The sequence below is a fragment of the Lineus longissimus genome, chromosome 1 (genome assembly GCF_910592395.1).
Source record: "Lineus longissimus chromosome 1, tnLinLong1.2, whole genome shotgun sequence".
Classification (NCBI taxonomy): Eukaryota; Metazoa; Nemertea; class Pilidiophora; order Heteronemertea; family Lineidae; genus Lineus; species Lineus longissimus.
This window is the reverse complement of record NC_088308.1, coordinates 23,602,509-23,629,762: the sequence shown is the minus strand read 5'-3', so window position 1 is coordinate 23,629,762 and position 27,254 is coordinate 23,602,509. Positions and strand designations below refer to the sequence as shown.

At 41.8% G+C, this 27,254-nt stretch overlaps 3 protein-coding genes across 3 annotated transcripts; 2 read left to right on the top strand and 1 right to left on the bottom strand.

Moving 5' to 3' along the window:
- The first annotated feature begins 434 nt into the window (after positions 1–434).
- LOC135493199 (multidrug resistance-associated protein 1-like) lies at positions 435–16,709 on the top strand. The gene is made up of 29 exons (XM_064780280.1): positions 435–556; positions 1,281–1,456; positions 2,562–2,744; positions 2,999–3,124; positions 3,846–3,983; positions 4,297–4,595; positions 5,059–5,196; positions 5,663–5,887; positions 6,216–6,393; positions 6,668–6,922; positions 7,236–7,439; positions 7,753–7,899; positions 8,219–8,303; positions 8,539–8,605; positions 8,778–8,904; positions 9,151–9,327; positions 9,836–10,003; positions 10,196–10,382; positions 10,549–10,672; positions 11,095–11,203; positions 11,505–11,709; positions 12,072–12,382; positions 12,706–12,905; positions 13,362–13,590; positions 13,814–13,960; positions 14,078–14,236; positions 14,423–14,589; positions 14,822–15,016; positions 15,183–16,709. The coding sequence occupies exons 2-29, from the start codon at positions 1,367–1,369 to the stop codon at positions 15,292–15,294; spliced, it is 4,752 nt and encodes a 1,583-aa protein (XP_064636350.1). The 5' UTR covers positions 435–556; positions 1,281–1,366; the 3' UTR covers positions 15,295–16,709.
- LOC135493206 (sodium-dependent glucose transporter 1B-like) lies at positions 16,706–19,978 on the top strand. The gene is made up of 3 exons (XM_064780294.1): positions 16,706–17,312; positions 17,786–18,074; positions 18,318–19,978. The coding sequence occupies exons 1-3, from the start codon at positions 17,238–17,240 to the stop codon at positions 19,424–19,426; spliced, it is 1,473 nt and encodes a 490-aa protein (XP_064636364.1). The 5' UTR covers positions 16,706–17,237; the 3' UTR covers positions 19,427–19,978.
- LOC135493216 (V-type proton ATPase 116 kDa subunit a 4-like) lies at positions 19,867–27,236 on the bottom strand. Its single transcript, XM_064780322.1, has 6 exons — positions 26,924–27,236; positions 26,459–26,569; positions 26,052–26,183; positions 21,855–21,972; positions 20,621–20,792; positions 19,867–20,345 (listed from the first exon to the last, which is right to left on the bottom strand). Exons 1-5 carry the CDS (start codon positions 26,999–27,001, stop codon positions 20,695–20,697), a joined length of 537 nt encoding a protein of 178 aa, XP_064636392.1. The 5' UTR covers positions 27,002–27,236; the 3' UTR covers positions 19,867–20,345; positions 20,621–20,694.
- Between the last annotated feature and the right edge of the window lie 18 nt (positions 27,237–27,254).

Genomic DNA, 27,254 nt, shown 5'->3' with positions numbered 1-27,254 from the left:
CACCCGAAGTGCGAATCATCCCTTCTTCAGGGAAACTAGGAGTCTTTAGGGTTGATGTTCACCGCCGGTCAGCCGGTATGTATTGGCGGCTATACGTGGCCAATCTTTCAGCAGCTGTCAGTGATGGGCCCGCGGGCTGATGGCTCCTAACCAATGTTGCTCTTGGTCAGTTGCAGTATCAGTTGTGATCGCTCCTGACTAATGCTACAGTGCCAGTGTCTGTTGTGACGGCCCCTAGTTGACTATGATAATAATCCAAAATTGAACACAGCTCCATTGCCATTGGTTTGATAATGTGTTGGTTTGATCATTGGAATTAAGCTCAAACTTACAAAACCACACTGATCGATAATATCATGATATAAGCGACTGATATCTGCTATTTTTGATCAAAATTGGACGAGAACATAATACCGAAAATCACTTAATCATAAACGTACATTGACCTAGATTGCTGGTGTGTTTCATAATTCGTTCTTGGAGTACCCAGCTCAATAATCCTTGGAATAATCTTTTTAAAGTTTCCATTTGAAGGGAAAAGACGGAATAGACTTTGGTAAGTACATGCTCGTCTCGTTTTTTCAGTTCCAGCTTCTCTTCCCTTCAAGAATTGCATCATAGCAGGTGGATTGTCACTGCAGGATCAGGACGGATGTCCGCTGGCACACATCGAGGTAGTGTCCTCTTCAATTCAAGGTGCTTTCTCGGGTATTGCACAATATGTCTCGATGCTTGCTCCAGCTGTAAACTCATTCGGCACCGTTTGAAGAATATGCTTCGCTGACAAAAAAGAGCGTCTTCTGATAACATTGCAAATCACTGGTATGACAGGGATCTCTCTGTCCTCCAGAACATATAATCTTGTCCTGTCATTAGATGAGAGATTTATGTGCATGCACTGGGTATCTTTTTTTTGTTTTTCCCGAGTGACGGAACTTTCGTTGACATTTGTTAAAATTTTAATTGAAAGACGTTTTTCAGAGCTGCTCAGACTAATGGCGAATGCAGCATTAGCCACAAAAGGTGATGATATAATGAGTGGAATGGGCGGTGACCAGGGGAAGAAGTGTCGTGTAAGAGAGACAAGGTCTTCTGTGGTTACGGGTGAAAACCTGTAGAGACCCATCCCATGTTTTTTGCCCATCGGCCTTTCAACTGGAGCCCTGGATTTCCAGCACATTTCGCAACACACGCGCTGTTATAAGGTTAAGCCAATAACAAAATAAGAGGGTCAAGATGCTGATAACCAACTTTTAATTGATTTCTTTTGCCCAAATCAGATCGAGGTTACACAACCAGGCGGAGTATTTACAGCATTGACCATCAGCCAATTTCACATTAGCTGGTGGAACATCCGAGGACCAACATGACAAACGTCACACCAACAGCAGCCGCGGACCAAGTGGTTTACTGGCCAGGCTTCTGCGGGAACGAGTCAGAAGATTGGGCTTTTTGGGTAAGTTGAATTTCATCTCAGCGTTGGCCTCGATAAATTGCATGGTCATCATGGCATCGTATTCCTTTTGTCATACATTTATATTATAGGCCTACCTATATCTAAATTTCAATAATGATCGTCCTGCAATCGGCCATGTATATTGGTTTTTCTATAGTGATATCTTGGTAAAGCATTTGTGCGTTGAAAAGTAGTGTAGGCTTACTTGCTGACTTCCCTCGTTTCATTCATGGTTATCCCTGATGACATCAGAGAATTTGAAGTCAAAAAGGTGAAACATTGGTCAGTTTAAGGTTGTCTTTAAATGGTCACTGAAAGTTATTTTTGCGAAACTCGAGGAAAAGGGCACTGGATTTCCATCAACACAGAGTTATGGAACATCGGTACCCTACACTCCGGACGCTTAGTAGTGGACCGGTCTTGTCCAATACCCCAAACAGGTGGAGGTACGATCAGGGTGACGAAATGGCCTGTCCGGGAGTCTAGCCTGAACTATGTTTTGTCCTATAAGTAGGCTGACTAACACAATCATCACGGTCAGGTACTGAATTAGGGTGCAGTGAATCACTCATTTAACCCGGTTATCATATAGATTATTGTCGAATTAGATATCTTAATGTCTGTTTTCCCATTATACTAACGGCGACGTTGTATAAGTTTCATTTTACACAATGCACAATTATACGGTTTTGGCCATCAATTATTGTGCGTGAAAGATGGCAACGATTTTTTTCTCATGTATCGAAAATAAACAATGACAATGAGCAAAATATATAAGAACAAAAACAGCGTGATGAAACTGTTTTGTCATGTGAGAACACGACTTAGGCAATAGTCGTGCCTCTATTTCTCCATTAACGTTCCCTTCTTGTTGCTCCTTTCGCAAAATGCATCTATTCCGCACCTTCCGGCCTAATAGAAATAAGATTGTACCTAGACGTTTTCTTTATTAAGGAATCGATACCTCACCGTCGGTAATGGCTTACACACCCAACAACGAGAGTGTGCATGGAGTAAAACTGTAGGTAAACTCGAGGCGGCAGCTGAGGTTTTTTTGGCGGTAAGCCAGTATATATCTCACCATTTCTACCTTCTGATTTTCCAGAGCGACAGAATATCAGTGAACACGGCCCTGCCGGACTTCACTCTATGTTTCCAGTCGACAGTCCTGGTGTGGGTCCCCTGCGGCTTCCTCTGGCTCTGCCTTCCTATCTATCTCATCGTCCTGCGTTGGTCAAAGACGGTATATAGATGTGGAGATGCGGGAAAACTTAACTTAACAAAAGTGGTGCGTTGAATCAACAGTGCATTGTGTTTTCAGTCTCCAATCCAATACCTTCGATGTTATAAAGGTTGGGAAGATATCATTAAACTTTTGTTGATGAAATATCAGAAGAATGAGTCGACCAAATTTGGATGAGATTTTGTAGCATGGGACACTTTTGACCCATTCGATATAAATGTTTATAGAGATGATAATGACTTTTGGGCTGTGTTATGTTATTTTACTTTTCATTACACCATTTACACTCCTTTTTTTAGATATTAGGGATATTTCTGTGCTTCACCTCCTTATTGGATCTATTCCGGGCCCTAAGTGAACACACATCGGGAGAATACCAATATCCAGTTATTTATGTTGCATCATCTGTATATTTTGTTACATACGTAAGTATATAATATTTACATTGTAATGATGTTGTTTATGAGAACAAAATTGTCTGATAGTGCTCCAAATTTGCTCTTACATGTCAATTCAAGTAAAAAAGCATCATTTTTGGTTTTCTGCCATCCCCTGTCAATCAGGATGGGAAGATTCAATTCGCATTTTACACAGTTAGTTAGTTGCGTATTATAAGTAAAAAATGCACTTTGAATCGGAACTCCATTAAGTGTAGGCCTATTAGTGGTATGTGGTTTGACCTGCTTTTTCAACAATCAATGGGATAAGTCACGAGATTTTCACAGGGTCATTCACATGTGTTAATATATCTACATACGTTGGTATAAGTTGTATAGCCAAAAGATAACAATATGATTGGGAATCCTTTGACACAGTGGAAGTGCTTCCGACATGTGATCGGGAAGTGGTTGTTACTTTCAATTGGCATGAAATGACCAAGTACAGTGTTGCGCATGACGTATGTCCACTCCTTAGCTTTTACGTAAAGGACCTGGGAATTATTAGATGCTGAGCGACAGTACCCGTCCAGTATAAAGCGCTCGCGAAATAACTTCCTTTGGGCTTCACTATACACAAACATCATGACGTGCGCTGAACGGTTATTCTCAATATCATGCGTCGCGCAACATCCCGTCCAAGTTTTGTTGGGGTACTACATGTATTATAACATCTGGTAGCAGTGAATTTGGCTTGTTTCCATTCCAGGCGTTGATGACATGGTTGACGCACTACGAGTACAGAAAAGGGGTTCACTCTTCAGGGATATCGTTTATTTTCTGGCTCCTCTCTGTAGTATGTGCTATTGTGCCATTCCGATCTTTTATACTCCACACCAATGGAGCAGTAAGTCTTTTTTCCAAATTCATTTCATCACTTCTGATTCACAACTTTAAAGCTCAAGTAACTTCACGAAGAAAAAAAACCCAACTTAATCAGTGTGCCTGGTGGTCTTGACTGGTTCCAGACAGCCAGTTCTTATCTAACATTAAATCAATCAAATAGAACGTATGATATAAAATTTGATCAATGATGCACCGGTACTTGTTAACTGCGTTCTGGATAAGCATTTCGCACTGATTTTAGTCGTTTCAAATCGCTGAATTATATAGGATGGTTGTTCACCAACTAAATTCATGTTTTCACCTCATCGCTTCAGGAGGGAGAAGTCGAGGACATGTTTCGCTTTGTCATTTTCTACGTAAACTTCGCCTTGATCTGCATCCAGTTTGTGTTGGTTTGGTTCGCTGACACCTCAGCCATTCCCAGCGAGCGCAAGCGGCAGTATGAGACAGAGATAGCGGGAGAGGAGCGCGTTCCGCTTTTGGGCTCGACGAAAGTCTCCAACGGAAATAAAAGTAAAGGGAAGAATGGCTCGGGGACTGAAGTACAGCACGAACCTTGTCCTGAGCTTAAGACACCCTTCTTCTCAAGGATAACATATTGGTGGATAACAGGGTAAAATAATGGCATTTCTCCATTCACGTTTCCCTCTTCTTACCTCTTTAACAGAGATAACTTCCCCATACACGTTCTCTTCCTTTTACACTTTGACGGCCAAATTTATCCAGACACGTTCCCTTCTTTTTGTTTCTATGACAGAGGTCATTTTCTACACACGTTCCCTTTGGTTTCATTCACATGAATGAGATGATTAGTGGGCACTGAGTCAACCGCTTTCAAATTGTCCAACGACGAACCTGTAGTAACAAGGTTTCAGTCAAGTGGAGCATAGGTCGCCAACAAGATTCCTGAACTGAACCTGTTACCTGTTTTCCTGATCAATGAGATATCGTATTTGTTTATCATCAGTTCAATGATCACTTTTCCTGTATATAACTCATTGGCAAAAGTCGATTACCTGGAATCTTTGAGTAAACTTGATGTCTTTTCTACATGAACCTTTGTTACAATATTTCAGGTTGATTATCCGAGGCTACAGAAAAGCATTGGTATTCGACGACCTCTGGGACATCCGGCCACAGGAGAAGAGTGAACCATGCTATGAAATCTTCCAGAAACAATGGAGAGAACAACTGGCCAAATGCGAAGAATCTAAGTAGGTTTTGCTTAGTGCTGTACTGCGAATGGGGGGGGGGGGGGGATACAATCCCTGACCCATTTTTTGGTCCTCCCGGATGCATGTTGGCTATTCCGCAACCCTCATTCAAGCAATGCTTTCTGCACCGAAAGCATGACTCATTCACACCATGCTTTCCACTGAAAGCATGACACTGAAAGCATGACTCATTCACACCATGCTTTCCACTGAAAGCATGACACTGAAAGCATGACTCATTCACGCCATGCTTTCTGCACCGAAAACATGATAGTTGTCTACTCTTCGGCCAACACTCTCCTGGAGGCACAAATTGCTGCTATGGGAAAGTGGTGAATGAGCGTACCATGTCTGGCAAGTCTCATAATCAAGTTCAAATCTATTTTCAACGAACATACCTGGCCTTTTATAACGTAATCTATGAAGATTGATAATTGCATATCAACTTCAAATTCCATTTCTTCAGAGAAGCAACCTACCATTACCAAAACAGACATGGTGAAACGTACTCATACCAAGGAAAGTCCGGCCATAGCGGTCTGAAAGAAGGCCGGTCCTCAAAGGGTCCGATGAAGAAGACTCCATCGTTGGGAATGGCATTTACCAAAGGTTACGGTCCTTATTACGTCCTCGGTGGCTTCTTCAAACTCATCTATGATATAATGTCATTTCTCCAGCCACTAATCCTGAGGTAGGTGAAACTCCAATTCCACAATGTAAGAGGGGAGATGTAAAGCCGAGGTTCCTTGTACCTGGTGTCTATGCAAAGTGAAACAAAGACCCCACCATGTGACATAATTCAACAGTATGGCAATGGTAACACAAGATGGCCGCCACATCTTCGACTGATGTCTGTCATTTCCCCTCATCACTGATTGTTGATAATCCTTTTCTGCAAACAAAATACAACCGCTCATTGGCCAACACCTGGGAAAGATATATTCTTGCATTCGGAATTGCGAACGTATCTTCGAAGATACAATGTCCCTCATATTTATTGTGTCTGACTTCGCTTCCAGTTTATTGATCGACTTCGTGTCAAGCAAAGATCCCTTGGAATGGCATGGCTACCTCTACGGCATAGTCTTATTCCTCTTTGCTACAATCAAGTCGTTTGCCAATCAACAATACTCTGACGTCTGCTACAAATTCGGTATGAAAATACGGAGCGCTGTGATTGCTGCTATTTACAGAAAAGTAAGTTACCTATCTGATAGACAGCTCTCTCCTCATACGCTTTTTTTACTTGGTACATACAGGCCGCTCGTATGACAGATATATATCCCCATTCATAGTACAGTTCTCATTCAAAATGCCCTTGACACCGAAAATCTGACATCTTCCCATACCAGTTCCCAACTTTTTACTCCTCTGACAACGTTCTCGTTAAAATTCCTTGCCACATTGATATCTTTCTCCACACTCATATCTCTTACAAAGGGTTTAATCGGTTGAATTTTCTTGTCTACAGGCTTTAACATTGAGCAGTTCGGCAAAAAAGAACACGACCCAAGGCGAGATCGTCAACCTGATGTCTGTTGACGCCCAGAAGCTTCAAGATGCGCCAGTCTACCTCCACTTCATCTGGTCAGCGCCGATCACAATTGTCGTGTGCTTAATAATGCTGTGGCAGCAGCTTGGGCCAGCGGTCCTCGCTGGGCTTGGGGTACTCATACTCATGGTACCCATCAATGCTGTAATCGCTGGAAAGATTAAGAAATACCAGGTTAGTGATTTTAATCATTTTCGTACTTTTGAAAGAGTGATATTAACGACATATGTACACGCATAATCTAATGTATTGTGGTCTCCTTGTTATGAAAGACAAAGAAAATAACATATGTGCCTTTGAGCATGCAGAATGTGAATGAGCACGGCAATGTCATTTTATTGAGGATACCCAGCCTCATCGGCTTTTGTTAGTTCTGTTGAGCTACTGTCGACAAAGTAGTCGTCATCTGTTGCGTTTTCTCCAACTGAAACTTTTAGTATGATATGACACCATGATTAGAATCTATCCTATTTAAATTTTGCTTTAGACTAGTCAGATGAAACACAAAGACACGAGACTAAAGGTGATGAACGAAATACTCAACGGTATCAAAGTACTCAAACTGTACGCCTGGGAACCCTCGTTTGAAGACAAGGTCAACGGAATACGCGCCACCGAAATAGAGGAACTTAAGAAAGCGGCATATTTGAATGCGCTTACCAGTGTCACGTGGTTTGTTGCACCAACTTTGGTAAGTTTGCTTCCGATCCTCTCAGTGTGGTGGAGCAACAGCGTTTGTTTTCATTGTTCTTTTGGATATGAGAACAAATGATCGACCAGCAAATGGTCAAATAGCAATGTTGGTTCGACATTGGTCTTTCTGACAATATCTGTCTTTCTCACTGATAATCTAATTAACTAACTATACTTGGTCTGTGCATTTTTGCCAAGCGAGAACACACTCCCTGCTAACATGAACTGCTTAAAGCTTTTCCTTGTTGTCATTGTTATCATTCACGCAACAAACATACATGTATCTTTTATTATACCTACGTCTATTCCAGGTTGCATTGGCCTCATTCGCTACATACTCTTATATGGATCCCAACAACTACCTCGATGCCCAGAGGGCCTTTGTCTCACTCTCCTACTTCAATGTGATGAACTTTCCAATGACTATTTTACCAGCCGTCATTGCTTATGTTGTACAGGTTGGTGTTCCTACATTCTCCTCTTTATCTCATTGGATGTGATATTGCTTCGGGTGCGAAAATCCATCTTTATAATTGTCAGTCTCCAACTCGTGGTGCCGGATCCCAAACGGTGTCGCTTGATGTTTATCTGGGATATGTTTTTCATGTTTATCAGGGATGAACTCAACAGACTGGTTCACGTACAATAATACGTTTTGTCAAGGCATACTTCAAAGGATAATTAATAACCTTATGTCGCGCTGTACCAAAACAAATCTTCTATAGCATACCTTGAATCATTGCTTTTGACATCAACGTGTGCTTTCTATCTTTCCAGGCGATTGTTTCCACCAAACGTCTTACTAAGTTCCTCATATCTGATGATATTGATGCCGACAATGTCGAGACGGACCACTCCATTAGTAAGTCCATGTTGGCCAAAGAAAACAGTAGCTTTTCACATGATGATAATGTGGAAAGACGTTACACTCCCTTATTGACTCCTGTTTCATCACTGTTAGCTAAAGAACTGACTGGTGACTTCAATCATTGTAGTATGACCAAGATCAAAACTGGTATGACGTTTAGGAAGATAAATGCAAAGGAACTTATTTTGGTCAAATGTATCTCAGACCCTTTCGTGTTCTTTCATTACAGGCGAACCTATTGCGATCAGGGATGGTTCATTCCGCTGGGGTAGAGATGACACAGACGTCCTCAAGAAGTAAGTGCGCAGTTAGATCACATGGAAGGAAGAAACCTGAAACGATATATCGCCAGCATTCATGGACAATAGCCTCACCACTGAGCTTATTCCATCTATAAAGATAGTTCAAGAGCCTGACCCATGCAAACCGTTTCAAAATATCTCTCACAAAGCCGTTACCTCTTTTCAGTGTCAACTTCAGCGTGAAAGAGGGCAGTATAGTGGCAGTGGTTGGACATGTCGGATCTGGAAAATCGTCTCTCGTCTCTGCTATTCTTGGGGATATGTACAAGAGTAGTGGATTGGTTCATGTGAGGGTAAGTATACAAACTATAGATATCCACACAATCAAGAACTAATCAACCTTTTTATTGTAATAGTTGATATTCATCGGGAATTTTACAGTGACCTCAATTTAGCAGTGTTATACAAAAGGAAAAAGAAGATACTTAGCGCTGACATTATCTTCAGGAGTGAACAACGCATCGGATGACGATTTTCTTTAAGCGCATGTTTGCGGTAAGAATTTTCATAAGCTAAACTCGAGTCACTTTGTCTTAAAGGGTTCGATGGCGTACGTTCCACAACAAGCTTGGATTCTGAATGAAACACTCGAAAAAAACATCACCTTTGGGAAGGAAATGAAGAAGAGCAAATACGATCGCTGCATTGAGGCGTGTGCCCTAGCATCGGACTTCAAAATCCTACCTGGTGGTGACCAGACAGAAATAGGAGATAAGGTAAAAGCACCAATTAAACGAGCGAGTAGCGACTAAGTAGGCAGGGTTCATTTGACGGTTAGTCTTCTCCTCGGCTCCAGTGTTTAGAGACAAAGATCTATCAGACTGATTGATGAGTTTAAAGAAGAGAACATCTATGGAGAAGGATATCTGTCAGAGAAAAGAGAAATTTATGGGTGGCCTCTCAGTGAATCAAGAATTGAGTACATGCAGGAAGAACGATGCCAGTCAGTTGAGTAAAAAGAAGGGAACTAGTTCGGAAAAAAGGTTTATCAGATGGGTAAAGGGAGATATTCTCTGCTGTGAAATGTGACTGCCTTTGTTTGCTAAACAGAACATCGTGAGAGTTAAAATGTATCTGAATTTCTGTCGATCAAAATAGAGTGTGTTGAGCCTGAGCATATTTTTTGTCTTTGGGCACGCACGGGTTAGTCACGAGACGTTCTTTGCAATTTGTTCAAAATTCGCCTTAGTAGTCCTTACGGAATCATATATTTGTTTGTTTCAGGGTATCAACTTGAGTGGAGGCCAGAAGCAACGAGTGAGCCTTGCCAGGGCTGTCTACCAGAATGCAGAGATGTATATCCTGGATGATCCGCTAAGTGCTGTTGATGCGCATGTTGGCAAGCACATCTTTGACAAGGTCATCGGCAATGAAGGACTGCTCAGAGAAAAGGTGGGCAGTTTAAATAACATACCTTGTATGTGCGCAATAAGAGAGCAGCTTACTTTACACGTTTGGCAAGTTGTTTCCGCTACGAATAGGAGTATAGTAAATATACTAATACGCTACTTGGATCTTCCTAAGTCATCGACACACACCTAACTACCTGAATTGAAGTTTACGTTATTTGACATTTCATTTCAGACCCGAATTCTTGTGACTCACGGCATCAGCTACCTCCCAAAGGTCGACTACATCCTGGTACTAAATGACGGTGTGATCTCCGAGATGGGAACCTACCGAGACCTACTCACCCACGACGGCCCATTCGCAGAGTTTCTCAAGACCTACCTACAGGAAGACAATGAAGAAGAAGAGGACGACCCAGAAGGTAGGAACAAGGCAAAGCCGGCCCCGACCTCGGCATTATAACCCTAACTTTTAGTGTCAAGGTAAAATGTTCCAGTAATATCTTGGAACTTCTATATCTCTTGGGACATAGAACACACATCCTTTACTTTATGGTAAATTTCAGTATAATTGGGTTTATACTTCAGCACAAGAATTCCGCAAGGAGTTAAGACGACATATATCCACCATATCGGGCGATGAAGGGAGTGGATGGGACAGTGAAGGGGTGTTATCAGGCGATGAGACAACGAGGAGGAAAAGGCGAACTAGGTATTTAAAGGAATTCAAAATATGAGAAGCCTTTTAACAACAACCTGTCAGCATGTTTGCTTCTCTGATTTGATTGATAGAGCCAACTCTGATAATGAATAAATTCATCACCAACAGCTTCCTTATCCTCTGATAGACCGGGATTCGGATAGGCCTTGACACATTCTAGAATCCGTTTATTTTTTGCTTTGGGCAGCGTCAAGCAGAGCTTTGTTGTAGATTGAATTAATAAAACGCAAAACGAAAGGCCATTCCGAGAAACGAAACCGCTGTGCAGCGCGACTGCTTCCAGTGATTCTGACAAAAGGTGATTGGGTCCAATTTATCCATCTACTAGTAACCGAACTTGTCTGGAGTTTTTATTAGGATGATGCTGTCACTGTTTGATAATTTGCTATCGTTCCGTTTCTTCAATTCTCTAGTCGGCGCCTCTCAAGTAGTAAATCTATTGAGGGGGACTTGGACAAACTAAAGAAGGATATTGAGAAACAGCAGACGTTAACAACAGTAGAGACCGCCGAAACGGGAGAGGTATGCTAGATTTACATTTCTTCCTTGAGTATTACAGTCTTCACTGTACAATTACTTTCTTCAATTGCACATTACGTTTTGCTGCGAGTGGCTGCCATTGATTGAGGGAGGGTAAATTAGTGATACTGTTGATAATCCTTAGCGGAACTCCACACGAATGCCTTTCCATTTTAAGTTCCGTTCATTTGTATGGAGAATCATGATCAATGAGAAAAAGTAAGGTAACCTGTGTTTTATGAATTTTTTCATCATCAATGTCATTTTATCTCGGAATGATACAAACAAGCTATTCTAATTTTAGGTGAAACGTGCCATCTATCTTGAGTACATCAAGGCCAACGGCTCCTGGGTCTTCCTGGGCATGTTCCTGGCCTATGTATGTTTCATAGCCGCATCCATCGGAACCAATATTTGGCTGAGTATCTGGAGCAACGATCCACCAGAACTAGCGAAGGAGAATAAAGATTTACGAGTCGGCGTCTATGGTGCTCTTGGTGTGACTCAAGGTAAACTACACGTCAGATGTTTGGCGGTATTCAAAGCAGTTGAACTGAGTGGTGATGTGAAACTACAAAAAAACTGAATCAAGTATCTTCAAAAACTAATGCTAAGTTTCAGTGATGATCGTTTTATTACCGGGGTCTTTCAACGCACGCTACAAAAGCTTCTTTAGAGCAATGTTGTTGTCGTTGTTGCATTGACAAACGGATTATATAACAAGTTGTTACTGGGACGACGCAATGATGCTTTTATACCGATTGTATGGTACATGTATTTGCCTCTGATGACGCTGTGATTCGCCTGTTATGGACACAAGATGAATGTATAAGGGAAGTTGGTGACATATTTTTGAATCGGACCTTTTCAGGTATCTTCATATTCTTCCAAGGACTCTGCGTAGCAATCGGGACAATATCCGCCTCGGGGCTCCTGCACAAGCGCCTCGTGGCCAGGATCATGAGGGCACCTTCATCATTCTTCGACACGACACCGCTCGGCCGTATCATCAACAGGATATCCAAGGACATCGACACCGTGGACGTACTCATCCCTATCACAATGAGAATCTGGATGTTGACTTTTGCACAGGTGTTGGCCACCATTATCATCATCTCTTACTCGTTTGCCGTCTTTCTTGCGGCTCTGGTTCCATTAGGAATTCTGTATTACTTCGCACAGGTACGTGTGCTTTCACTTGTGAATATCATTTCCTACTTAAAGCTGTCTTCGTTAGTTTTACTTTCATGCCCTCAGGATGCGTCTCATGTTTCTCAAATACATTTCAGTATATGCAATAATGTTATCCTAAAGCCCAAATTGGACATGTTCTAAAGCTTGCTTCGGTAAGGGATGTAGAGCATCCGTGCTTCAGTTTACTATAACATTAGACCGCCTTTGGTGACGTATTCTTACAGTCATACCCTGAGGCTATTGAAGTACTTACATGGACGTGGTAGCATTGGGCCCCCATAAATGTATTCAACGTTTCACGTTGGTTTCAGAAATTCTACATTTGCACGTCCCGTCAGCTAAAGAGGATTGACTCCATTCGGAGATCTCCTATATACAGCCACTTCGGGACAAGCGTAGTGGGTGCCAGCTCTATCCGATGCTATGGTGAACAGGAACGCTTCATACAGACCAGTGACAGGCTAGTGGATGAAGGCAACATGGCTTACTATGCCAATATAATGTCTAACAGGTACACCGTTGGGATATACATGTAGAGATGGACCATTTTCAATGTTGCGTTGCTCCCTCTTTGAAGTTAGAGTCACGCAATCAAACGCATTTGAATATGCCTGCGTCTTGATATCCACATAAGCTAGGCGCTCTTGCGTATTGTGCAGCTGCCGTTATTTCGGCACCCGAAATTAACTCGACTCTGCAAAGCTCTCGAAATGATGGCCAGACAGAGGTTCAAGCCAACGACCTTTGACTTAACCATATAAACATGCTAACGAATGCGCCAGCTGCGTTCCATAACCACCAACAGAGAGAGTACATTGTAGTTTAATTTGCTGGTAGACATTTTTCCATACATGCTCTCTTCTGTTTACTCGGTCGACAGACACAATACACGCTTTCTTGTTTCTATTCATTGCTGCTTCATACGTGCCCTCTTTATTCTATACTCATCTGGAATTTCAACTTTCAGATGGCTGGGTATTTCTCTGGAGTTGATTGGTAACATAATCATCCTGCTGGCAGCCATCTTCGCCGTGGCCTTCCGTGAAACCATTGACCCAGGCTTAGTAGGCCTGTCCGTTTCCTATGCCCTACAAGTCACAGGCTCCCTCAATTTCATGGTCAGGACGAGCTGTGACATGGAAACTTATATCGTCTCAGTTGAGAGGATATTTGAATACGCCCAAATTGCGTGCGAGGTGAGAGGTCAAGTTTGGCTGATAACAATAAAGGGTACACTTTGCGGTCCTACTTTGCTGGCGAATTCAAGACTAAATCCACGTCATGTACTTTAAAGATCGGATTTATACATGACAGAATGTCCTATCGAATTCCGAATGCGGTATCCTTTTCATCAACGTACCTGGTAAAAACACTTTTAGCGCTTCGTTCGCAATACTGATTGAATAATTCTTTTTTCAGGCTGCTTGGGAAAGACCTATCTATAAGCCAGATGCTGGATGGCCAAACCAGGGTGCAGTCGAGTTCAAGAATTATAGCGTCCGTTATCGAGAAGGTCTTGACTTAGTGCTGCAGGACATTACGTGTAACATACGTGCTGGAGAAAAGGTACATAGTGGCGAAGTTGAAAAATATCTTTAGACTATAGCTCTTCCTATTTGCCTATATCAACGCCATATAAATCTCTCTTCGAATGTTAAGCATCACTTGTATTGTTTCTTTTAGGTTGGCATCGTCGGGAGAACGGGCGCTGGCAAGTCCTCCCTAACACTTGCTCTCTTTCGACTAATAGAGGCAGCTGAAGGCGCCATAGTGATTGACGGACATGAGATTGGCAAGCTGGGCCTTCATGATCTCAGGAACAAGCTTACCATCATACCTCAGGTAAGGACAATCTCCGGACGCCCCTTCTCGCGCCTTCAATGGACCATGTGATAACGCGTGGTGTCCAATGGAAGTTATTACAAAATCTCTTTTCCAACACAATTTTTGTGCTAACCGCTTTGTGTCAATATACCAACCACTTCATGAAGATGGATGCATTCACCACTTTCGCCTTCTTTGATTTAGGATCCCGTGTTATTCTCGGGAGACATCCGCTCCAACCTTGACCCTTTCAACCATCACACTGATGCAGATATCTGGTCAGCTTTGGAGCATTCCCATCTCAAGTCATTCGTGGCCGGACTTCAAGAGAGGCTACAATATGAGGTGTCGGAGAACGGAGACAATCTGAGGTAAGATTAAGCTATAGTGCGCTATGTGTGAAACACCTCTCTTTTATACGATTGCTGGTCTAGAGGGACTAAAAATTCGACGATAAACACTCACCAATATGATATGCATGCTATCCGAATAACGCATCATCTCTCTCAGTTCAATCAGAATATAGTCATCAGGAAATAGCATCTCTCCATTCCTCATCACAGATATTGAAAATGTGACCGTTTCGTACCGTTTTCATTGCAGTGTTGGTCAGCGACAACTGGTTTGTCTTGCCCGTGCACTCCTGAGGCGGACCAAAATCCTGATCCTTGACGAAGCAACTGCAGCTGTTGACTTGGAGACGGATGATTTGATCCAGAATACCATAAGGGTGGAGTTCACAGGATGCACTGTTCTCACCATTGCGCATCGCTTGAACACGATCATGGATTACGACCGGTAAGTTGCTTCCCCAGGCAAGCTGGGTTGCACAGTATTGATATTGACATCAATTTAGCCTTTTTACGTGTTTTACGTGCCAGACTTGCATGTACTACTGGACGTTTATGAATTTATTCAGCAAGGTGCATGTCGTAAAAATCTTTCTCTGATTTTTCTTTTTCAGGGTGATTGTTCTCGACAAGGGCAAAATCAAGGAGTACGACACACCCTCCAACCTTCTAAAAGAGAAGCACTCCATCTTTCACGGGATGGCCCGAGATGCTGGACTTGTTTAACACCGAATTTCTTTGTCAAATGGTGTAACAAAACTTAGCGCGATCGGACATTTTTCATATTGTGTGAAATCAGTGCTCTTATATATCCGGCCATGTTTCGACAGAGCAAGATCTACACGTAGCTTTTTCCATGCAACTCTTCGATCTAGTTACGCCGTAGTATCTCCATAGCATAGACGAATTGGGATGTTTCAATGGGGTTACCACCCGAGCTCGAATTGGGGACAACTCGGCGCTCGAGGATCCGTGCTTGACTGTGCACATGTATAGGGCACGTTAATTAATCAGTCCCCTTTTTGGCTTTTGATATCAACCTATATATAGCTAGGTTAGTGAGATATAATGTACAACATCAATGTCCTGGAGTGCCACCTACGTTTTGAATCTATATGTCAACATGGCGTGATAAGCCCACTCAAAGCATCAATCAAATTGGTTACCATCTTTCCCATTATTAATCATATAACGGCCGCAAAGTGGAGCCCATAATCAGTGATGATATACAACTTGATGATGCACGCAGTATTAGTTAAGATGATTTTTCACAAGGACTGTATCGTCCTGAGTAAGACATCATTACCGTTGGTGTTTACATCACTCTTTATTAATTTATTCTTGGTTCAAATATATACTTGGTGCTGTATCATTGGTTGATAGAAGCAACTGGTAGTGAGATGTAAAACGGAAACCCTATAGAGTAAGGAGGTTCTAATTGGAGTTCTCATAAGTACCCTGATTGGGCATGTCGTGCCATATAACTGGTCATTCGGCATTGAGAATCTGCGATGTGAGTGCCAGGGATTGTTGACCTGAAACCATCCGCAAGTATAATTTTGTTGTCACATGATAGAAACGTAGTAAAGTGTATATAAATGTGCTTATCGTATTCATCTTACCATATGTGCAAAACAATGAATAATTCCGAAAGTATCCTTTTGTTGTCACATGATAGAAACGTAGTAAAGTGTATGTAATAATAATAATTATGAAACTTATATAGCGCTTAATCCAACTGGTTTCAGTCGCTCAAAGCGCTTCACATTATTACCCCTAGCTATTGGCCTGTACATTCTTGGTTCAAGCTCTACTCTCTGGGAGTATTACAGGTCCAAGCTGCAGCTATACAGCGCTCAGGACTAACATTCATAGTGTGCCAACTCTGCCAGCTAGGTACCCATTTAATCCTGGGTGGAGAGAAGCAATTAGGGTTAAGTGCCTTGCTCAAAGACACAAATGTAAATGTGCTTATTGTATTTACATACGTACAAAATAATGATGGAATTAATGATTTTATTTTAATAAGATTTTTTCTTCAGAATATAAGCCTGTCACACCACCTGTTATATGCTGAATTCAATGCATGTATGCAGCACTGTAAGCTTTTGAATGAAATTGGAATAAATTGATGTACGATATTTTACTAGTTGACTTTATTCATATCGTTACAAGATGATGCAGTGCGGGTTGATTCCGCTTAATTCGTAGTGTAACCCCACTTATCAAGCGAAGGGTTGTGCTGAGGACCAACTTGATGTGGGTCTTCTGGTCAATTCGTATCACCTGTATGACAAAAGGAATTGAATGTATTGGAAGCGTCTGTGTTTGAAGTGGATCCTTCATAAACCTACAAACAAGCAATTAAAATATGAGTTGTTAGATTGCAAATGTCCCCAGTGAACAGTTCATGATCAAGTACAAAGCAATGGATTTTTTTGGATGCCTTTACATCTGCTGATTCTTTTGGATGCCTTTACATCTGCTGCCGAGATTGTTATTGCGTTTAAACCTGGATACAGCATAAAAATGTGGAAATTCTGAAATAAAGAGATCCTAGAATATGAGTAGCTGAAGGATAAACGATTTTCAGTAAGGCCTCATTCGACAGAATTACTTAATAAGAAGAGAAAGAAGATTGGTGACCTGTAGAGGCTGTTGCTTGTGAAATGGAAGACGCCAGAAAGGAGTTTCTCCTGCGAATTTATATAACTGTTGCCATTGGGTTCGGATATTTGACATTGGTATGTATTTCAAACTATCAGTATGGTATCAGAAATAGTAAATATGGTATCAGAAATAGACCAACATGCACGTTATACATCGCATCGTTTAAGTATTGAAAGTGACTCGGAATATCGGCAAGGAGCATCATGCTCTGGACTTATCAGCAGTAATGTCGACGATCACTACCAGTTTGATCTAATTTGTCCTTGACAGTTGGCACGAAGTAGTTGTTAGGATTAAGTGTCCTGACACTGGGACTAAACTCCAGTGGTAGCATCCTTGTTGGTGGTCTAAAACTACATGTACATACAATATGTATGTATTAAACCGCCTGCAGAACTCAACATTTCCATGAAGAAAATCTCGAAGCTTTAAAGCAGAAAGTTTCAATTACGAAGTTATCATAACTCGCCGATTACTCTTCTGTTGATTGACTAACATAGCGGCTACCGTGCACAAGGCAAAGGTTGTACCACAAATTCTTTTCCAGGGAATATGTCAAGGCATTCGAGGCCCGGTGATGCTGGATCTTGTGACAGTTACAAACAGTAGTATAGGGGCGGTGGCTTGGGTCGCATCAGGGTATGGTTTGGGGATATGTGTTGGTTCAATGACCAGAGGGGCCTTGCAGGATTTCAACAAGTATCGTGTGTATATTATCTCGGTCTGGTTTGCCGTGACCAGCCTCGGAAGTGGTTTGATTCCCTGGTGTACAAACGTGGTGGTGATGGTCATGGTGGCTGCAGTCACGGGATGTGGGATTGGAGCAATTGAAACAGGTTAGTGCCCCCAATCCTCTCCCACCATCGCAACCCTGTTACCTTCTTCAATTTCATATGGCAAACATCCAGTGGAGTACACTGTACAGTTTATAATGATGCACATTGTAGTTGGAGCCTACATAACCTTAAAAAATACACAAGTCGCCCGATAGAAACTGTTTCCTAGATCAACTCTTCCAGAGTATTGTTTAACACCCTGTATAGATTCATGCAGTAAACTGAGTAAGTTATTAATTTCAGATGGAAATGCGCTCAGTATGGACATTTGGGGAGAGAAGGGTGCCACCTACATGTTGTTTGTGTATCTCCTATACAACATTGGCTGTTCAACGGCGCCTCTCTTAGCCAGGTCGTTCTTGGAACACGAAGCAGAGCCATCCTTTCATTTAATTGGCAATCACACATCAATACCGTTTACTGAAGATGCAGAGGAAAATCGGACTTCACAGAGATGCAATTACACGACGACTTCGAATTGTTCCCATGAATTTAACTCGGGCGATCACGGTTATGTCACTTTTAGACTATTTGGCGTGGATTTTCATAAAATTCACACTCTTTATATGATTATCATGATTCTGGTCTGGACAGCTGGATCATTCGTTACACTGGCAAACCTTCTGGTTCGTCGGTATCCACAATTACATGCTATCACAAAAGAAGCCGATGTTCAAAACAGTGGGAAAATCAGTGATAAGTGTGTCCGGATAAATATCATTGTGTTGATCGCCATCTTTAGTTTCTTCATTGTAGGGATCGATTCACTGTATGATATCTTGCTTCTTGCGTTTGCTGTCAGGCATTACGGCGTCACCAAACCCTATGCCTGTATCTTAAATGCTACAACATCAGCATCGGCGATACTATCCAGTGTTGTTGGGATGTACTTGGCGAATCTTTTCAAACCATCAGTGACATTATACACCGATCTCATAGTCTGCACCGTGTCGCTTGCACTAGTTGCAGTTGTGAACAAATCCCTTCCCGTTCTTTGGGTGGGAGGTCTCGGTATGGGGTTCGGCATTGGCTCATGCTTCAGTGCGATATTCAACTGGTTCGGTCACTATCTTGGAGGTTCTGCCAAGATTACATCAGTCGTTATTGTATCTTCCCAACTTGGAGACATCTTGCTTCCAATTGTAATCGCGCCATTCTTTGATAATGATCCAATGGTGCTCATCTACACATGTCTTCTTTTAAGCTGTGTTTGTCTTGCCATCTGTGTGATTGTTGAAGTTTATGCAAAGCGCCAACTTGGATTGGTGGGCCTGTTACAAACTCCACCAAAATCATATGCTGCGCTTAGAACAGATGAGGAGGCAGAGTCAGAATGGACATTACGAGAATGAGATGGCCAAAAACTCACTTTCTCTATAATGTTAATGAATGATCGATAAACTGTCTGAGATAGTCATAATCTGTTTGAAGAATAGTTTTGTATGACCTTTATTTCTTTTTATTCATCTTGAGTGTATTTGATCATCACAGATATTGTTTTTGTCACTTTTTCACAATGACAACATAAATCATAATTGAACAGTTCCGTGTGCTCGAAAAGAAAGCAAGTTGCCTACTTGCAATGGCAACAGTATATTTTTATCGATGAGAATTTCGCCGTGGATTCATTGTTTTCAAGAGAAGCAAAACGTTATGATGCCAAGAGAATTCTTAAGGCCTTCTTTCATCTTCAAACACCATGTCGTGTTCCTCTTCACGGTTAGGAATAATAAAGAGGCCAAATGCAAGGTCAAGGTCACCTTGTACATGAGTCTGACCCAATAAGTCACACTTTTACCGGCCACTTCAAATCTATTGCGGAAACTTGTAATATGACCTCTTTGTGAAATATTGAAGGAAGGGGCACTTGTTTCTGAACTGAGAATCGGCCAACAACAGCGCTGTGCATATTTAAAAGGATGCCCACGCATAGGGAATAGACATGACAGTTTATTTTATGCCAGAAACCAAGCTACTTGGATTACCTGATTGATCGCACAGCTTCTAATCAAAATCGAATCTTTTGGTGTTTTATTTATAGTCTGAAATAAACGTTTAATCAAAACTTAGGTCCATTCGAATCAGTCCTGCGGTTACAAATATCTCATTCTGGAATATTTCTAAACATATTTCTTATTACTTGGTCTGTTTGCATGTTGTAATGGTATATGGGTCCAACAAGCTTCAATCGGAGCCTGCCTATAAATCATCGACCTGAATGGAAGGAATTTGTAGCCGTTTCCACTGTAGAATTTATTCTGGAATTCAACCCTGGAACAAGGAGAACATAACAAAATAAATTTTGGGTTTCAAAATTGCCAAGGTTTCCCTTTGAACCTACAAATTTCAAAAGTTTTTCAATTGAATTTCCCTTGCTTCCGGAATCATAATGAGGGTAATTTTTGCCCAAGATATTGAGACGAAGTACATGACTGGTGAGCCAATCCAACCATCCACCATTCCAAGACAAATACGCATAACCATTGTCTACATTCTCAAAGTTCTTTTCGAGATCAAAAAAAAAACGATTACATGGCTGTACCTACCAATGCAAACGGAGTGTATGCAAAAAAGCCGATAGTCCCTCCATCAGCAGAAGAATAGCTATGGTCAGCGCAGCCTAGGCGATGAAGATGAAGAAAACCACCGGAGCTCCAAGCCAACCATCCAACCCCAGGGGGATGCGCATCACCATTGTCCACAGCACCTCCGAAAGTTCTGGCAATGATTGAAAACTATGTAAAGCATCGTTTTTAAATTGGGTGGAATGGTCTTAAAATCGGGAAAAAACGTTGCCCTGGAAAATCATGTAAGAACAGTGGCCAGTCCTATAAAACCTCCTAAAATCCAAGTGTTTGGTGTTGAACGATTCGGTTCTGTTTTATTAAGGCGGACACAGACTACCATCTATCTAAAGTGTTTAAATTGATACCATCCCTTCAGGTAACTTCCATGGCAGTGTGTCTGGTCCACAAACTTTTCTTTGCAAAGTAATTTGATACCGGGGAGGTACTTTGCCAAGTGTTGGCCGCTGAGGGAGACTGCTCTATTCTCACCAAGCAATTGGCCTGTTGTTGACAGGTGTGTTGGTATCTAAACTTAGTTGGTCAATGGTAATGACCTCAAAATAGGTCTATTTCAGGTGTTTTGATTGATACCAGATTGCATTCCTTTGTCTGAAGATGCTGGAGATCTGTGTAGTGGGTATTTGGTCAGTAGTATCCTGTATACTGAATAGAAGAAGAGCTCTGGCAGATACTTGTAACATATTTACGGCGGAAACCTTCAAATTCATAGAGCTGCATGGTACAGGATCGACCAGGGATATGGGATGTCACGTCAAAAGAATACAAGAACAAGCATATCAAATCCCTAAATAAAATCGAAATTGCCCTTCTCTTCCTCTGAACAAGCACTGTCAGCATATCAACAGTAGCCATCTTTGTATTTTCCCTCCAGAACCATCAAGGTCAAGGGGATTTTATTCTTGGGTAGCCCACCGCAGGTGCACGAATTCGATTAAAATAGAGAGTTAGATGTTAGTCTGTCTGTGCACTGTTTAGATACTTGACCAACTTCGCCACATCTGCCTTCAATACTTGGTGACCTAGAACTTTAAACAGTGTGTAGTCTGTGTCCGCCTTTACTCAGATACGTGTACACACAGACCGGCCCGTGGTTTGCGCCCTCTGATAGTTTATCTATTTTTCTCATTTTAAAGAAATGCAAGAACCGAAAAGACATTTTCTACTTAGAAGTTTGAAGTAAAATAATACTCACGGGCATGAGCCAAGCTGAGCGCCCACAAACGAAGGTAGGAGGCTGTATTTGATACGCAGCCCAGACAGTATTCGATGGTGTGGATACACTGGTGGATGAACACATCACCGAAGTCAAACTGAAGTATGAAATAAGTTAGGTGATGTAGTGACTGTATTTTGTATATACAGTACAACCTCTCTATTGCGGACACCCATGGGACTGGGCGTTGGTGTCCGTAATGTAGAGGTGTCCTTAATAGGGAGGTTATGCCATTATTGTCCAAAAAGTGGATTCATGTGTATGAACACGGGTACGGTGGCCCATAGAGGACATGCGTTTATTTTCAATATATTAGAATATTCTTCTTTTTACAATGCGTTTTTTTCTCTCGAATTACAACCGCCGTCGGATTTATTTCTCACCGCCGAAAAAATAATTCCCACCGCCGGGTAAAAAATAATAATTCCCACCACCGCCAAGGAAAATAATATCCACCGCGGTGGAAATAATATCCACCGCGGTGGAAATAATATCCACCGCGGTGGGAAATAATATCCACCCGGTGTCAATGACGAATTAGCTCCCGCTCCGATCTACTCTCCTTGACCTAATACTAGTCCAGCCACAATCGTGGTTGTAAACATATTATTTCCACCGCGGTGGATATTATTTTCCTTGGTGGTGGTGGGAATTATTATTTTTAACATGGCGGTGGGAATTATTATTTTTTCGGCGGGGAGAAATAAATCCGACGGCGGTTGTAAATCGAGAGAAAAAAACGCATTGTAAAAAGAAAAATATTCTAATATACTGTACTTCCTAACCTAAGGTTAACAGTAAGGATTATGTCCGCCAAGAATAAATTATTTCCGGTAATGCCCACTGTTTGTAATTTCCCTTTGATAGGGGTTTGAGGGTTCAATTTGCGTTTCAATAGTGATTTTAATTCAGTAGTCATGCGTGCCAACTATGGACGTGTGCATTACAGGAAATGTTATCCGAGGCCTGGTGATCATTTCAGCATTTCTTGATAATCGGGCTGGTATTGTGGCTAGACAGACACTAGTCATTAACCATTGTACGCTCGTGCGAAAGCCCCTGGCTTTTGAATTGTTGGGTGCTCTTAAGGAGCAACTGTTTAATCATTGAGGTAAAACACTTGAACGAAGTTTCTTGATTGCAACCTTTATTGACAAATTGGCGTAAATAGGATCGCTGTGCACTGAATCTTTACATTACTGGAAAACGTAGGCCTATTCTCAGTCTGTAATTACTCTATATCCATGTCAAATTCAAGGTCTTCATCATCCAATTTCTCATTGCCAATCAGTAAATCATCCACATCAGCTGGATAGTGCAAGAGCCCTGCCGCGCCCCAAGCTCGGACAATGGCCTCCAAGGCAATCCCATCCCATGATGCAGACACAATTTCAAGGACAGCTTCCCATGGAATTCGTGGACACTGTCCATCCTCACCAGTGTTGGTTGTTTTCCATGCTTTCCACGCATTGCGTGCCCTGGCTTTGAATGCGCGCATAACGGTGCAGTCTAACGGCTGCACAAATGCCGTACAGCCAGGTGGAATGAACTGCACTAATCCACCTGCTTCCCCGACTGCTCTTGATGTTGATCTGTGGAGAACCTGTTTGTTCATACGTCCTGTTGTGTATACTGTCCATCTGCATGAACGTTTCGTCCATGTTGCCGATGATGCGGAATGCCATCTCTCCAACTGTTTGAAAAAAGTTGGCACGGAACTCGGCAATGAGATTCTCAGCGTCCTAGGTATCGTCCTGGGGCCGTATTTACAAAGCCCTCGCATCTCTGCGACCACGCAAATCTATTTTTCACCTGCATACACCCTATTGTTCACGGACTGTCAGACAAAAGATTAGCGTGGTCGAAAAGTTGCGAGGGCTTTGTAAATATGGCCCCTGGTATCTTTCGTCACTTTCCGCAGGGAAATGTTTTGTCTAGAAATTGAAATAGCAGAGATGTTAACATGATTGGGATGAACATGATGAAAGCGCTATACACTTTATTTAACCATTTTAGCATTAAGCATTTTGAGAGGTATACTAAGAGAAACAGCTTATCAGCAGAATTGTTGTTTCACTTGAAAACAATACACTCATTCTGAGTTTATCTTTTCTTGAAACCTTCAAACCAACCATTTGATGCAGCAAGGTTTGAGCGTTCAGGTTTACTAGTTACAATGTCGGCTTGGGTTTCTTCAGGAAGCTGGTCCCACCACTGTTGAAACTCGATCATCGCCCTCTCCTTTAGATCTTCGATACTGACTAGCATACCAATTTGTCTTTTATCACGAAACCACTCCGACATCTCAACTTCCATCTCAGGCCAATACCCTGAAAGACAAAACATAGTAATTCATTATTTGCAGCCATATTGAATATCGGATCACGCCAAATTTCGCAAGGAACCTTCCTCTATTGTCACCCCAAGATACACAACAACAAGTTTCATGGCAAAATTGTCCACAAACGTACAGACGGACATCGGACGCTACGACAATACCCGTCGGGCTGATGGGTAAAAAAGGTGCTATACAGCAAAAAAATTGCTATACATGTACACGCCATAGCACCTCTATTGTACCCCTAGTTTTCAGAGTGAAGGGTTAAAGTGCAACTCACCGACATCGCGGTCCTTTACCTTGCGCTCTTGGCCCCTTTTTTTGCTGTGGTCAAAATTGTGGCGAATTGTCTCCTCCTTGCGCAACCAAGTCAGGAACGTGGCCTTCTTGATGTTGTGCTCTTCTGAATACAGCCTTACGCATCTTTGTTGGTTTCGGTACAAGTCTATGTACTTCAGCTTTTCTTTTAAAGAGTAAGACGCGAACATTCTGCGTGCCATGATTATGCAAGCTAAGCTAGGGCTTCTATGAAGTCTTTCAAGCAGTCATGGTCTTTATACCATGCAACAATGTTCATTTCCACTCAAAGCTCGTGACAGTTGTTAATTTCACTCTACTTCAGATTTGTTAGTTTCACTATTGAAACACAGATTGAACCAGTCAAACCTCTATCACGCCACGTGATGGCCTTGGCTATCACTAAATTATAAATGGGCATTACCGGAATAAATTATTCTCGGCGGCCATATTTCTCACTGTTAACCTTAGTTTAGGAAGTACAGTATTGAAAATAAACGCATGTCCTCTATGGGCCACCGTACACGGAGTCTACGTACCGGGGTATTACATATTCCATTTAATTTTGAATATTAACTACTTCAAACAATTTGATGCGATTTATATGCGAACTTGAAATTACTTTATTGTAATACCTTATGGTATTTCTACTGGAGGTCATATGAATTTGCCAACATTGATATATGCAGGTTGTGTTCGTACGCTACATACTACATAGACAGCATACATCCTTAATTAGTTGTATAAAAGCATTTGATTGAGCTACTACACATCAAGCTTTATTCTTTGTAATTAGAGCACAAGGGGACAAACAACTCAATGGACTGCAATTGATGTTAGAATATGCAGTAGCTTGGCAATGTGATGAGCAGTGAAAAATAATTAAACGAAACATAGGAGAGCAACGGACATTGAATTCACTCCACCCTGTAATTAACTGAACACAGTGTCTAATTATGTTCATCAAATACGCAAACTTCATACCTGTGAGATCTAATCGACTACCTAAGTGAACACGGGAAGCCATTGTTTTTGCTTACTGTCCGTAATTGTGAGGTGATTGGACCAAAAAGTCACCATGGCCTTGGTGCAATTCGGAGCAGAGAGGTGTCCGCTCTACAGAGGTTTTGGTTAAAACAAATGACTTAGAAAAAAATCGGGACTAAACGAACATTTCCGTAATGCGGAGATGTCCGCCTGGCAGAGGTGTCCGCAAGGGGAGGTTCTACTGTACCTGTATTGTCAACTGGCCATGCACATATTTAAGCAAAAACGAGTTTCTGTGCAGTCTTGGGGGCAAAATACCATACAACAATTGTGAAAGGCAATTATGCAATATGATAAAACAGTACGCTTGCGAGGAGAAAAACTTGAAAAAATCCTGCCCTTAGTATCGGTAACAAATTTAGCACTTAAAAGGCACGTTGCTTCAAACAGTGACAACATTACAACGGCATTAGCGAGACAAAATCTGTAGCTATGCCCACGCAATTGCAGATACAGCTGTTAATGAAAGACAATATTCGATTTGAGGAACCTACATGTTCATCCACGTCATCATCATCATCATCGTGGGCAGAGGCTCGGCCAGCCTCACCAATAGGGGCAGCACCATCGATTAAAGCCTCGTCATCACCATGGTCGACAATCGGGTATAAGAATGTGGCTTTCCGCTGAAAAGGTGATTGTATAGCTTAGATTATGATTTTACGCATCGTGCTCTAGTTTTTTCACGTCTGATGAATTTGTATAATAGCTGCCGATGATAGCGTTATCTGGCAGTCACTCCCAGTTACCTAATAGTCTAACCAAAAAAGGAGTTAGAAGAGCTTTACTACTATAAAAACATCTATAGACTTCACGAAAGGAACGCTGCCTGCACACATTTCAAACCATGAAATACATGTATCTTGGAACACTTTACTAGTACCAGTAGTCCATCACTTACCGCCACTTTCTGGTAGTGCCATCTCCGAAGAAAGAAGGGCTTGACCAAGAGAATCCATGGAATACAAATAACCGCAACAACAACGAGCACCGTCTGGACCAATTGTTGAGTCTGCAAGGAAAATTCAGATTTGGATTGATGAGTCCTTCTCCATCTTTTACTAGTCCGGTCGGTTCTCCAATGGTAATGTCTGTACACGTAAACAGATCTATGCACAGACTGACTGTAGGAATTATTTATCCACCGTTAGAAATTTCTACAGCAGCAGTCATGGGTACCCTTAACTCGAATTTAGATGCTTTAAAGTATGGAATACAAAACTGAATCTCAATGGCATTTTCAAGGCGTTTTCAAGGCGTTTTCTGGCTTTTCAAGCTGGACATACACTACATCAAGGGAAAACACAGTATAGGTTTCTCTTCACAGCTGGTCCTGGAAGGTCGTTAATTGGTTACATGAACTTACATTTCCTCTGTAGGCAGGCAAGTCATTAACACAGAGACAGTTCGGATTCGTTGGATTTGGAGCTTTGAACATGAACATACCAATGAAGTCTGTAAAGGAAGGCAGTTTTCATTATAAAATGTTCTTGGCGAGGTGAATATCATATGACATCGAACATCACATGGTTTTGTATAATTTTGAAAAGAGTCTGGTAATGGCTTGTCTAACAACCGTAATAGGCACGATCCTGATACAGTCTGATAAGAACTAAAGTGTAGCTCCGTCCAAATCAGTGATTGGTTGCAAACAATCTTCTCGCTCCTGTTGAAGTGCTTCAGGGTCAATAACGGAA

What these genes read in the sequence shown, in the direction of transcription:
- LOC135493199 (XM_064780280.1), top strand. Translation starts at nt 1,367, where the DNA reads ATGACAAACGTCACACCAACAGCAGCCGCGGACCAAGTGGTTTACTGG. An exon ending in AACTTAACTTAACAAAAGTG is followed by an intron (nt 2,745 to 2,998) that starts GTGCGTTGAATC and finishes TCCTTTTTTTAG; the next exon opens with ATATTAGGGATATTTCTGTG. An exon ending in AGAAGAGGACGACCCAGAAG is followed by an intron (nt 10,383 to 10,548) that starts GTAGGAACAAGG and finishes TTTATACTTCAG; the next exon opens with CACAAGAATTCCGCAAGGAG.
- LOC135493206 (XM_064780294.1), top strand. Translation starts at nt 17,238, where the DNA reads ATGGAAGACGCCAGAAAGGAGTTTCTCCTGCGAATTTATATAACTGTT. An exon ending in GGTTCGGATATTTGACATTG is followed by an intron (nt 17,313 to 17,785) that starts GTATGTATTTCA and finishes ATTCTTTTCCAG; the next exon opens with GGAATATGTCAAGGCATTCG. An exon ending in GATTGGAGCAATTGAAACAG is followed by an intron (nt 18,075 to 18,317) that starts GTTAGTGCCCCC and finishes TATTAATTTCAG; the next exon opens with ATGGAAATGCGCTCAGTATG.
- LOC135493216 (XM_064780322.1), bottom strand. Translation starts at nt 27,001, where the DNA reads ATGTTCATGTTCAAAGCTCCAAATCCAACGAATCCGAACTGTCTCTGT. An exon ending in GGCACTACCAGAAAGTGGCG is followed by an intron (nt 26,184 to 26,458) that starts GTAAGTGATGGA and finishes TCACCTTTTCAG; the next exon opens with CGGAAAGCCACATTCTTATA. An exon ending in ATGATGACGTGGATGAACAT is followed by an intron (nt 21,973 to 26,051) that starts GTAGGTTCCTCA and finishes TTCATACTTCAG; the next exon opens with TTTGACTTCGGTGATGTGTT.